General features: G+C 43.2%; 1 protein-coding gene across 2 annotated transcripts in view; it reads left to right on the forward strand.

The window, feature by feature from the left end:
• The window catches only part of PPP1R21 (protein phosphatase 1 regulatory subunit 21), a 78,210-nt gene extending 70,347 nt beyond the window's left edge, over nt 1–7,863 (forward strand). For both annotated transcript variants that reach the window (XM_012465469.2, XM_064364061.1), the window contains exons 20-22: nt 620–718; nt 2,897–3,025; nt 7,181–7,863. In XM_012465469.2, the coding sequence (XP_012320892.2) occupies nt 620–718; nt 2,897–3,025; nt 7,181–7,210 (258 nt within the window). In that variant the 3' untranslated portion in view covers nt 7,211–7,863. The remainder of the gene's footprint in view (nt 1–619; nt 719–2,896; nt 3,026–7,180) is intronic.
• Nucleotides 7,864–12,515: the final 4,652 nt, after the last annotated feature.

The raw sequence follows: 12,515 nt of genomic DNA on the forward strand, positions 1-12,515 counted from the left end.
AGATAAATGTAGAAAGTTCTTACGTTTAACCAGGCATGGTGGCTAATGCCTGTTATCCCAGCATTTCAGGAGGCTGAGGCGGGCAGATCACTTGAGGTCAGGAGATCGAGACCATCCTGGCCAACATGGTGAAACCCTGTCTCTACTAAAAATACAAAACTTAGCTGGGCGTGGTGGTAGGTGCCTGTAATCCCAGCTACTCAGGAGGCTGAGACAGGAGACTCACATGAACCTGGGAGTTGGAGGTTGCAGTGAGCCGAGCTCGTGCCACTGCACTCCAGCCTGGGCAACAGAGTGAGACTCCATCTCAAAAAAAGAAAAAAAAGAAAGTTCTTATGTATTATGTATAACCACTGGTCATCAGGCTAGAGCAAAGAAAAAAAAAGCATTGATCTTAAGTTGGTAGACTTCTTCCCTTACTGAAATGACAAAGATGGGGCCACTTCTTTCTTATGTGTACTCTAATGTGTGGCACAATGCCTGTAGATATTCAACAGGTTATCTGTGGAATGAATCAGTAACTTTGGCTTTGGGAAGTGTTTTTTAACAACCTTTCCTGAAGCAAATTGGGTTTTAGAAAATGTTCCCTCTACTAATAGAATGTTTTCTGATTTTGCAGTGCCGAGCACTCTCTAAAAGACTGGCCTTGGCTGAAAAGTCTAAGGAAGCATTGACAGAAGAAATGAAACTTGCCAGTCAGAACATCAGCAGACTTCAGGTGAGTTAAGTGTTACCTAAACGGTATTAATGTTTTTTCATCACAAGTTCTTTGAGGCTGGGCGCGGTGGCTCACACCTGTAATCCCAGGTCTTTGGGAGGTTGAGACAGGTGGATCAGGAGGTCAGGAGTTCGAGACCAGCCTGGCCAACATGGTGAAACCTGTCTCTACTAAAAATACAAAAATTGGCCGGGCGCGGTGGCTCAAGCCTGTAATCCCAGCACTTTGGGAGGCCGAGGCGGGTGGATCACGAGGTCAAGAGATCGAGACCATCCTGGTCAACATGGTGAAACCCCGTCTCTACTAATACAAAAAAATTAGCTGGGCACGGTGGCGCGTGCCTGTAATCCCAGCTACTCAGGAGGCTGAGGCAGGAGAATTGCCTGAACCCAGGAGGCGGAGATTGCGGTGAGCCGAGATCGCGCCATTGCGCTCCAGCCTGGGTATCGAGAGCGAAACTCCGTCTCAAAAAAAAAAAAAAAAAAAAAAAAAAAATACAAAAATTAGCCAGGCATGGTGGTGGATGCCTATAATCCCAGCTATTCAGGAGACTGAGGCATGAGAATCTCTTGAACCTGAGAGGTAGAGGTTGCAGTGAGCCGATACCATACCACTACCCTCCAGAGCAAGACTCTGTCTCAAAAAAAAAAAAAAGAAAGTTATTTGATAGCAAAGCAGCATTTCTTTTCCAAAGGTATCTGATCTCTAGATATGCTTTTCTAAGTATAATCTGATCTCTGGATATGCTTTTCTAAGTAACCACTGTATTTCTAATTGATTTTGAAATAACATCTTCCTGGGCATGGTGGCTCATGCCTATAATCCCAGCACTTTGGGAGGCCAAGTGGGCGGATCACAAGGTCAGGAGATTGAGACCATCCTGGCCAACATGGTGATACCCTGTTTATATTAAAAATACAAAAAATTAGCCAGGTACTCAGGAGGCTGAGGCAGGATAATTGCTTGAACCTGGAAGGTGGAAGTTGCAGTGAGCTGAGATCTTGCTGCTGCACTCCAGCCTGGGTGACAGAGCAAGACTGACTCTGTCTCAAAAAAAAGCAAAAACATGTGGTCTGTTTGGGCTTTAATTTAAAAAATTAAAAACAAACAAAAACAAAAAACACAACATCTTATGTTAGGCAAAAAGTAGTTGTATTGTTTCTCTGACTCGATTCTAATTTTAAATCATTTTATAGTCAGCATTTGCTTAAATAATACTTTACTCAGAATCTTTCTTTCCCCTTCCTTGTACATAACCATCATGGTGGGTAGGCTTGTTCTGTACATATTACTCTGTTTCTTTTCTTTCCTCTTTCATAAAATGGATCTAAACTGAAGGGTGGGGCTATAACATAGTTCTACTTACCGCCTGGTTTTAAACATTTGTTTTCATGTTAATAAAAACATGATGATAGGCAAGGAATAAACATAGCAGTACAGCAATACCCATTTCTTCTTTGCTTCAGGTTCGTTTATCAAATTAATTAGGCACACAGGATTAGATTTTAAGTGGTGGAAGATAGCATGAGAGATGGGAAGAGAGATGAAGGGGGCTTCTTTCAGGAAAGGTGCTGCCGGGAGGGCTGTAGGCCATTGAAGTGTAGGACGGGCTATGTGTTGTAGGCCTCACCTAGGGCTTGGCAAAACCTGAGGGCATTTGGAAAGATAATGAGGGCCTATGGCTTTTCTTATATTTTATACCTGGCATAGAAAGAAAACCTTAAATTTTTGCAAAGACGTTATGGACATATTTTGAAGGCTGAGAGAAACTTTTTCCCATTTCTTTTAACTTTGTTCTCTTGCTAGGCCTGTGCCATAACCTTCGTGTTAATTGATCAGATAGACTATCTTGATAGGTTGCTTTTCCAATTAAAATAAAAATTTTTAAAAATTGATTTGAGTTGTACATGTTTTGGGGGGTACATGTGGTATTTTGATTGTTTTGATACCTGTGTACAATGTGTAATGATCAATTCAGGGCAATTTGGATGTCCACCGCCTCAAACATTTATCTTTGTGTTGAGAACATAACAATTCTTTTATGTAGCTATTTTGAAATATACAACAAATTAGTATTAACTGTAATTTCCCTACTCTACATTTTTCTTTTGTGAATTAAAACTTCAGAGTGGTATGACTAGTGAGGTATTGATTTTTCTCTCTTTCTTTGCTATTTAGGATGAGCTGACAACTACCAAGAGGAGTTACGAGGATCAGTTAAGTATGATGAGTGACCACCTGTGCAGCATGAATGAGACATTATCCAAACAGAGAGAAGAGATTGACACACTAAAGATGTCCAGTAAGGTATGTGAGTCTCTCCGAAATATAATATTTAATGTAAAGTGTTTTATTGTTATGCATTTCAGGAACAAAAGGACATAAGATTTAAAGTGTTTGTAAGGGCCAGGCACAGTGGCTCAAGCCTGTAATCCCAGCACTTTGGGAGGCTGAGGCGGCAGGATCCCTTGAGGCCAGGAGTTTGAGAGCAGAGTGGGCAACATAGTGATACTTCATCTCTACAAAAAAATGAAAAAATTAGCCAATGAGGGTGTGCGCCGATAGTCCCAGCTACTTGGGAGGATGAGGTGGGAGGATTGCTGAAACCCAGGAGTTTGAGGTTACAGCAAGCTATGATTGTGCCACAACACTCTAGCCTGCATGACAGAGTGAGACTCTGTCTCTAAAAAAGAAAAAAAAAAGTATCTATAAATAATTTTCCTTACTATCATTTGTCCTTTTTTCCAAAAGTATGTGTTTTTGGCTGAGTTAGAAGCTGAGAAAGTCTGGCCTCTAGGGCTTTAATAGTGTATCAGCTGTTTTTTGGCATTTTTGGTGTTTCTGCTCCTGTTGCATAAGAGTTTGGGAGACTCACAAAGGGCTTTAGGAGGGGGACTGCTCTTTATTATATAAGACTTAAAGTGGTAGTGTTGAAGAGTAAACTTTAGAAAATTTGTTCTCATAAATATTCATGTAACCTTGGAATGTCATACCATTTTAACTAGATTTCCTTTGATTTCATTTCCCATAATCCCTCTGCTTGCCCAGACTGAGATAGTAGATGTTGGGTAATATGTTTAGGCTGAAACGCATATCCACACACTGTGTCTTTATTACTGTAACACTGTATATACTGTTTGCCATGAAAGGTAAACTTTGAGAGGCCAGGTGCTCACTCAGTTGGCATCATATCATGTGCTTAGCCCATTTTTGTAATTCAGTATTACACCACCACCAGCTGGGATTTACCATCTCCAGCCTGCAGTCTTTGAGATCTGCTGCTGCCCCTTTTTAATTCAGCAGGCGTTTATTGAGTTCCTGCTGTGTACACTGGGGAGAAATAGAGATGAAGAAACCATGGCTTTATTTTAGCAGCTGCTAGTGGTGTAAGGACAGCATTCTGTTCATTTGGGGTCTTCTTGGAAAATATATCATGTTAATGCATTGGCATCTGCATTACATGATTTTGTTTATCAACATAGTTTCATGATATTCATTGACTTCTTGCTGCTTTGGAGGGTGTCTCTGATGCTTTTCTGGGCTGTTTCTGTGATAATTGTAACCATCCAATGTGATTCTCATTATGGTTCTCCAGTTACTTGTGGTTCAGGAAACTTGAGCTTGTGGGTAGGGAGTGGGGGGTGAGGAGCTGGTCCTTTTGAGGAAAACCTCCTTTAACCTTTTAGTTCCTTGATAATCCATATTCCAGCAGAGAGATATCTAACTCACAAATTATATTCTTTGGCCGGGCGCGGTGGCTCACGCCTGTAATCCTAGCACTTTGGGAGGCCAATGTGGATGGATCGCCTGAGGTCAGGAGTTCAAGACCAGCCTGGCCATCATGGTGAAACTCTATCTTGATTAAAAAAAAAAAAAAGTTAAAAACAAATTATATTCTTAGTAGTGGTAGAAAACACACACATTGGCCTGGTGCTGTGGCTCATGCCTGTAATCCAGCTCTTTGGAAGGCCAAGGCAGGTGAGTCACTTGAGGTCAGGAGTTCAAGACCAACCTGGCCAACATGGTGAAACCCCGTCTCTACAAAAAATTAGCCAGGCTTGGTGGCAGGTACCTGTAATCCCAGCTACTGGGAGGCTGAGGCAGGAGAATCGCTTGAACCCTGGAGGCAGAGGTTGCAGTGAGCTGAGACTGGGCCACTGCATTCCAGCCTGATCAATAGAACGAGACTCCATCTCAAAAAAAAAAATATTGAGGTGTACAAAGTGAAGATACAGTCTGGGCGCGGTGGCTCACACCTGTAATCCTAACACTTCCTAACACTTTGGGAGGCTGAGGCAGGCAGGTAGCCTGAGCTCAGGAGTTCAAGACCAGCCTGGGCAACATGGTGAAACCCCTTCTCTACTTTAAAAAAAAAAAAAGAGAGAAAACACACACATTGAAGAGGTCACGTTTTGGGTTTTCTCATGGTATGTATAATTTATTTTAGCGTAGTAGTATGAGAAAGCCTATATTATTAGCACCTAACATTTGAAAAGAAGTAGCATAATTTTAGAAAACTTTCCAGTCTCTGGAACTTCAGAAGTATTGGTTTTGAATTGAGAAGGGTACTGTTGAATACAGCAAAGCTCATTGTCCTGAAGGTAATTGGATTGCAGCTACTTCAGAAGTTAGGGAATTTTCTTTTCTTTTTGTTTTTGAGTTGGAGTTTCAATCTTGTTGCCCAGACTGGAGTGCGCCTGAGCTCACCACAACCTCTGCCTCTTCAAGCAATTCTCCTGCCTCAGCTTCCCAAGTAGCTGGGATTACAGTCATACATATCACGCCTGGCTAATTTTTTGTATTTTTAGTAGAGACGGTGTTTCTCCATGTTGGTCAGGCTGGTCTCAAATTCCTGACCTCAGGTAATCCACCCGCTTCTGCCTCCCAAAGTGCTGGGGAGTGCTGGGATTACAGGCTTGAGCCACCACGCCCGGCATAAGTTAGGGAACTTTCAAGTTTTCTTTGACTTTTTTTTTTTCTTCAGATGGAGTCTCGCTCTGTCACTCAGGCTGGAGTGCGGTCAGTGGCAAGATCTTGGCTCAGTGCACCCTCATCTGCCAGGTTCAAGAGATTTTCCTACCTCCCTAGTAGCTGGGACTATAGGCATTCATACCACAACTGGCTAATCTTTTTTTTGCACTTTTGCAACAGGGTGTCACCATATTGCCCAGACTGGTCTCAAACTCCCAGGCTCTAGTGATCTGTCTGCTGCAGCCTCCCAAAGTGCTGGGATTACAGGCATAAGCTACTGCATCCAGCCTCTTAGAGCTTTTTGATCTATTCCTTAAAATACTTGCCATTAATAAAACTCTAAGAGACCCTTCTTCAATTTGAATTTATATTGTTCATCTTTCTTTGATCATGCTGTAATCCTGTATTTTGCTTTTCTCCGCTCATAATTTACATTGCTATAGCATCATCTTATGGTTGACATTGTCTCCATTGGATACCAAGTAAACATCCTCAACCATTTGTTTGCTATGATCTTGCTTTTAGTGTTTGTATTCTGCAAGCATTTCTTCCATGAAGAAAATATATTTATGCCTAAGAGTTAAATACATGAATTTAAATAGAATGTATTCCTAAGAAGTGAGCCTCTCCAGAAAGAAGAAAAATTAGAAAATCCAAACGTCCCTATTTGAGGAAACTGGGAATATGTTATCTTCCCTCTGATTTGTTCTCAGCCAGTATCCAGCTGACTTTTGACATAATCAGTGCCATTTGGGTGTGTGTTAGCACATATTCAGAGTTATCACCTATTAAGACCTTTAAAAGATGTTTAAATAATAACAAGACATGTTTAGGCTAACATTCTTTTATTCGACTTCTTGAAATCTTCGACTCTCTTGTCTTTGGAACCAAGTGAATTTTTGCAGTTTTGATAAATCCAAGATAGTAGCTTTTTTTTCTTTCTTTATTTCCTGTCCTAGGCCCCCAGAGGGATAGGGTCTGTGGAAGCAGAGAGTAGAGAGAGTTAAAAGTAACAAACTGGGCTGTGCCTGGTGGCTCACGCCTGTAATCCCAGCACTTTGGGAGGCCGAGGCGAGTGGATCACCTGAGGTCAGGAGTTTGAGACCAGCCTAACCAACATAGTGAAACCTTGTCTCTATTAAATACAAAAAATTAGCTGGGCTTGGTGGTGCGTGCCTGTAGTCCCAGCTATTGGGAGGCCTGAGGCAGGAGAATCACTTGAACCTGGGTGGTGGAGGTTTCAGTGAGCTGAGATCACACCGTTGCATTCCAGCCTGGACAACAAGAGTGAAACTCTGTCTCAAAAAAAAAGTAACAAACTGCTTTGTGATTATTGAATAAAAGTTAACATGAAAGGTTATCAGCTATTCTCCCTTTTGGAAGCTCAAGTGTTCAAAAGTGAAATATGGCTTTCAGACAGCTTAGTTTATAAACTTTGTTTTTGTTTTTTTGATGTTTGTGTTCTTATTGTTGATATTTTTCTTTGCACAGGGGAATTCTAAAAAGAACAAGAGTCGATAGTTTTCAAATAGCTGGTTGGCGACTGTTCTTTGCAGAGCTGCTCCTGCTGCACAGAGCCGCAAGGCTGCGACCACGTCCATGCTGGCTGCCTTCAGGAAGCTGAAGTATTGTTGGACCTAGTACACTAGTCAGTGTTGGAAATGGCCTTGAAATATTTAAAACACATTTGTAACCAGTGAGACAAATATAGAAGTTGATGTCAGCAGTAAATGGAAAACAATACATATATCATGGATATTGTAGGTTTCCTTATGCTGTTTTTACTGTGCACTTTTTAAAATTAGGTTTTAATTTCAGTATGTAAGAACAACAAATATTTTGTATACTTTCAAACTCAATTATATGGTAATCGATTTGGTATATATGGAATAGATATATGTTTCTGGAAAAAAATGCATAAATTGTCAAACTGTCATTACTACTTACTATAGTTGAAAGCATTCTCCAGATTCTTTTTAAAAGATGTGTTCATATTTCTCTCTCTCTCTCTCTCTTTCTCTCTTTCTCCCCCTCTCCCCTTTCTCTGGTAGGGAGGGAGCCTTGCAAACTTCAGATCCTGTGGGTTTAGCATCATTGTCTTCAGCTCTTTGATACCCTGTGTTAGAATAATAGCTAAAGGAAGTTCATGTCAATAAATTCATACTTATATCACACTTTCAGTCTCTATGAAAATTTGTTACAGGAAACTGAACCCTATTAAAGTCAGCCTTTACAAAACATATCATGCCAGTTGACTTAGGTGTAATCCTCTGATTCCTTAAATTGGAATAATTGTACAGTTAATCCTTTAGTACAGCTCTTGAGTTTTGCCTTGAAAGCTCCTTTAAACCACACTTTAAGCAAAGAGCCTGAGCCCTTGAAAGCTTTCCTTGGCTTATATCGTAAACATTGTGTTGTATCAGTGTACATCTCAGGAGTGGCTCTGCCAGCACTCTCCACCCCTACTCCCGAGGCCCTAAATACATTACTCCTTTCTGAACTGCTTATAAAGTCCCATTTCACCCCTGTGTCCAGGTCTCCAGATTAGCTGAGGGTTTCTGAAACCCCTTCCTCCTTACCACCCCACCCGTGGCTCCATCTCCCTTGAGGCTACTCTAGGCAGTTGCCAGTCACCCTCTTAAATGCTTTATTCTGGAGTTTACCTGAGAAGCCATCACTGGTTTCCCTGTGTGCTCAGCACAAAAGCCAACTCCTTGCCCTCTGCCCTAAGTCCTCAGCTGCCTGCCACACAGAGAGACTCTGGTTGTTAGGCCCAGTCCTCACCACAGTGAAAGCATTTGGATCCTGAGTTGGGGGATCTCTGGGTTGGTTCAGTCCCATTCTTCGAAGCGCTTCATGTCCCTAGCCCCCCTGCCCTTTCTCTTTTCTCTGCCCTGTCCATTGTCAGTTTTCTATTAACTCAGCCAGCTGTTTTCACTGCAGCTGTGATTAGGCCCCCAGATACCACCAGGGAAACATCAAAGAGCTATGCCGGGCCTGGCGCGGTGGCTCATGCCTGTAATCCCAGCAATTCAGGAGGCTGAGGCAGGGGAATCACTTGAGGCCAGGAGTTCAAAACCAGCCTGGCCAACATGGTGAAACCCCATCTCTACTAAGGCTACAAAAAATTAGCCAGGCGTGATGGCATGTGTCTTTAATCCCAGCTAGTTGGGAGGCTGAGGCAGAAGAATCACTTGAATCCAGGATACGGAGTTTGCAGTGAGCTGAGATCCCGCCAGTGTACTCCAGCCTGGATGACAGAGTGAGACTCTGTCTTTTAAAAAAAAAAAAAGCCATGTTGATTAGCTCCATCATGAACTTAGGGTTTCGAGCCCCTGCCAGCCTTTCATTGTTCCAAGACAGTCCGGGTATTTTTAGTCCATTTTTATCCTAAATTTCAATAATGGCTACACCACTTCTCTCCTTACAGTCTGCCCCCTTCAGTTAGGATCTGTGTCATCAAAAATCACAGCCTGTCAGAGTACTTCTCAACTGTCTCACTGCTTTATATATTTACCTATGCTTCCCGTTCTCCCCTGCTTCAGAGGCAGAGGTGTCTCTGCTACCCTAAAGCTATAGTATTTGATGCCCTTAATGCCAGACCTTTTCTACTGCTTGTTTTTCACTTTCAGATCTTCAATTTCTCATTCTACCGATTCCTCTCCCTCAGCTTCCAAACAAATTGAACTTACCCCATACTTTTTTTTAATTAATTTAATTTTTTTGAGACAGGGTCACACTCTGTCACCCAGGCTGGAGTGCAGTGGTGTGATCACAGCTCACTGCAGCCTCAGCCTCCTGGGCTCAAGTGATCTTCCTGCCTCAGCCTCTCAAGTAGCTAGGACTATAGGCATGTGCCACCACTGATACAGCTTGCTGACAAGATTTGTCTAAGATTGCAACTCTTATCCCTTATGCTTCTGTTACTCTTCCCAGCTTTATTTTACTCCTTAATACTTACAATCTAGCGTATGATGTATTTTGCTTATTTTTCTTATTTATTACCTGTTTCTCCCTCTAGATGCAGCTTCAACAAGGCAAGTGTTTTTGTCTTGCTGCGCTCCCTGTACTTAGCACACTGGCTAGCATCAGTGAATATTTGTTGAATGAAAGTTGATTGGGCGGGATGTGGGGTGTGAGAGAAATAGAGAAGTCAGAGATGAAGCCAAAGGCTTTGGTCTGAACAAACTTTACTGAGCAGGAGGGTTGAGAGAGGAGCAAGTAGCTTCCACCTGCTTGTAATGGAAGCTGGAGTCCTAGAAGTACCTTTGATTCCTCCTCACCTCACACATCTCATTGGTCATCTTACTGAATCTTACAGCCTTTACAGGAAGGAAGTTTCTAGATACTTTTCAGATATGGTTCCCAGCAACCGTATCTCATACATACTATTACTATCCCCAGTTTACAGAAAACCAAGGCTTAGAGGGACTAAGCAACTTTTCCACAGTCACATGGTACCTGTTGGAGCCAGGATCAAACCCAGTCTAGTCTGACTCAGCTTGGATTATTGACTACTGTGCTATGAGCCTTTGAAATTGGGGCTTTTCCAGCACTTTGGGAGGCAGAAGGAGGTGGATCATGAGGTCAGGAGTTCGAGACCAGTCTGACCAACATGGTGAAACACCGTCTCTACTACAAATACAAAAATTAGCTGGGCATGGTGGTGGGTGCCTGTAATCCCAGCTACTCAGGAGGCTGAGGCAGGAGAATCTCTTGAACCTGGGAGGCAGAGGTTGCAGTGAGCCAAGTTGTGCCACTGCACTCCAGCCTGGGTGACAGAGCGAAACTCTGTCTCAAAAAAAAAAAGAAAAGAAAGTGAGGATTTTCACCTCCTTCAGGTACTATATATTTGGAACATAAAATACTAAATTTTGGTTGGGTGTAGTGGCCCATGCCTGTAATCCCAGCACTTTGGGAGACTAAGTCAGGAGGATCGCTTGAGCCTAGGAGTTTGAGACCAGCCTGGGTAACATAGGAAGACCTCGTCTCTACAAAACATTTTAAAAAATTATCTGGGGGTGTTGGTGCATTGCTTCGGTTTGAGCTACACAGGGGGCTGAGGCAGGAGGATCTCTTGAGCCCAGAAAGTCAAGGCTGCAGTGAGCCATGTTCACACCAGTGCACTCTGAGTGACAGAGCAAGACTCTGTCTCAAACAAAAAAGGGGGGGGGGGGCGGGGGGCGGTGGCTCACGCCAGTAATCCTAGCACTTTGGGAGGCCGAGGCAGGCGGATCACCTGAGGTCAGGAGTTCAAGACCAGCATGGCCAACATGGTGAAACCCCCATCTCTACTAAAAATTCAAAAATTAGCTGGGTGCAGTGGCATGCACCTGTAATCCCAGCTACTCGGGAGGTTGAGGCAGGAGAATCGCTTTCACCCAGGTGGCAGAGGTTGTGGAGAGCTGAGATCATGCCACTGCACTCCAGCCTGAGTGACAGAGCAAGACTCCATCTAAAAAAAGAAAAAATATATATTAAATTTCTCAGCAACTCCAGCAGTATTTCATTCAACATCCCCCTTCTACATCTTCACTAAGTACCCCTGAGACTCCTTTCAGTCAGCTTTTTTTTTTTGAGACGGAGTTTCACTCTTGTTGCCCAGGCATGTGCTACCATGCCTGGCTAATTTTGTATTTTTTTTATTTTTTATTTTTTTTTTTTGAGACGGAGTTTCGCTCTTGTTACCCAGGCTGGAGTGCAATGGCGCGATCTCGGCTCACCGCAACCTCCACCTCCTGGGTTCAGGCAATTCTCCTGCCTCAGCCTCCTGAGTAGCTGGGATTACAGGCACGCACCACTATGCCCAGCTAATTTTTTGTATTTTTAGTAGAGACGGGGTTTCACCATGTTGACCAGGATGGTCTCGATCTCTTGACCTCGTGATCCACCCACCTCGGCCTCCCAAAGTGCTGGGATTACAGGCTTGAGCCACCGCGCCTGGCTAATTTTGTATTTTTAGTAGAGATGAGGTTTCACCATGTTGGTCAGGCTGGTCTCGAAGAGACCACTTCCATGACCTCAGGCGATCCACCTGCCTCAACCTCCCAAAGTGCTTGGATTACAGGTGTGAGCTACCGAGCGTGGCCAATATCTGTATTTGTAATCAAAGTTTGTTTTTTTTTTTTTTTGAGACAGAGTTTCGCTCTTGTTACCCAGGCTGGAGTGCAATGGCGCGATCTCGGCTCACCGCAACCTCTGCCTCCTGGGTTCAGGCAATTCTCCTGCCTCAGCCTCCTGATTAGCTGGGATTACAGACACACACCACCATGCCCAGCTAATTTTTTGTATTTTTAGTAGAGATGGGGTTTCACCATGTTGACCAGGATGGTCTCGATCTCTTGACCTCGTGATCCACCCGCCTTGGCCTCCCAAAGTGCTGGGATTACAGGCGTGAGCCACTGTGCCCGGCCTGTAATCAAAGTTTTGAACTTACTTTGAGTTGGGCTGTTCTTAAACAGTTATTACTAAGATAAAATAAGGAAAAACAAACAAAACAGACCCCCTGATCCTCCCCCCATTTCATGCGCCCCACAGAAAAACCACTTCCATTCACTATTTTGTTATCTATGTTTCCAAAATGGCATGCTACCTTTGCTCTTCTTAGGCATTATTAATTGAATTTACAGTTGGAAGATAAGTATTTGTCTGTTTCATCTGCCTCCTCTTGGCATCTCTTACATACACATACATACACTCACTGTTTAAACTAGTTATGCTGACATTTGGGTCTAGGTGTGTGGCTCATGCCTGTACTCCTAGCTACTTAGGAGGCTGAGGCAGGATGATTGCCTGAGCCCAGGAGTTCGAAGGCTGCAGTGAGCCG

This window comes from Aotus nancymaae, unplaced genomic scaffold, assembly GCF_030222135.1.
Source record: "Aotus nancymaae isolate 86718 unplaced genomic scaffold, 86718_ANA_hifiasm-v0.15.2.pri h1tg000057l, whole genome shotgun sequence".
Classification (NCBI taxonomy): domain Eukaryota; kingdom Metazoa; phylum Chordata; class Mammalia; order Primates; family Aotidae; genus Aotus; species Aotus nancymaae.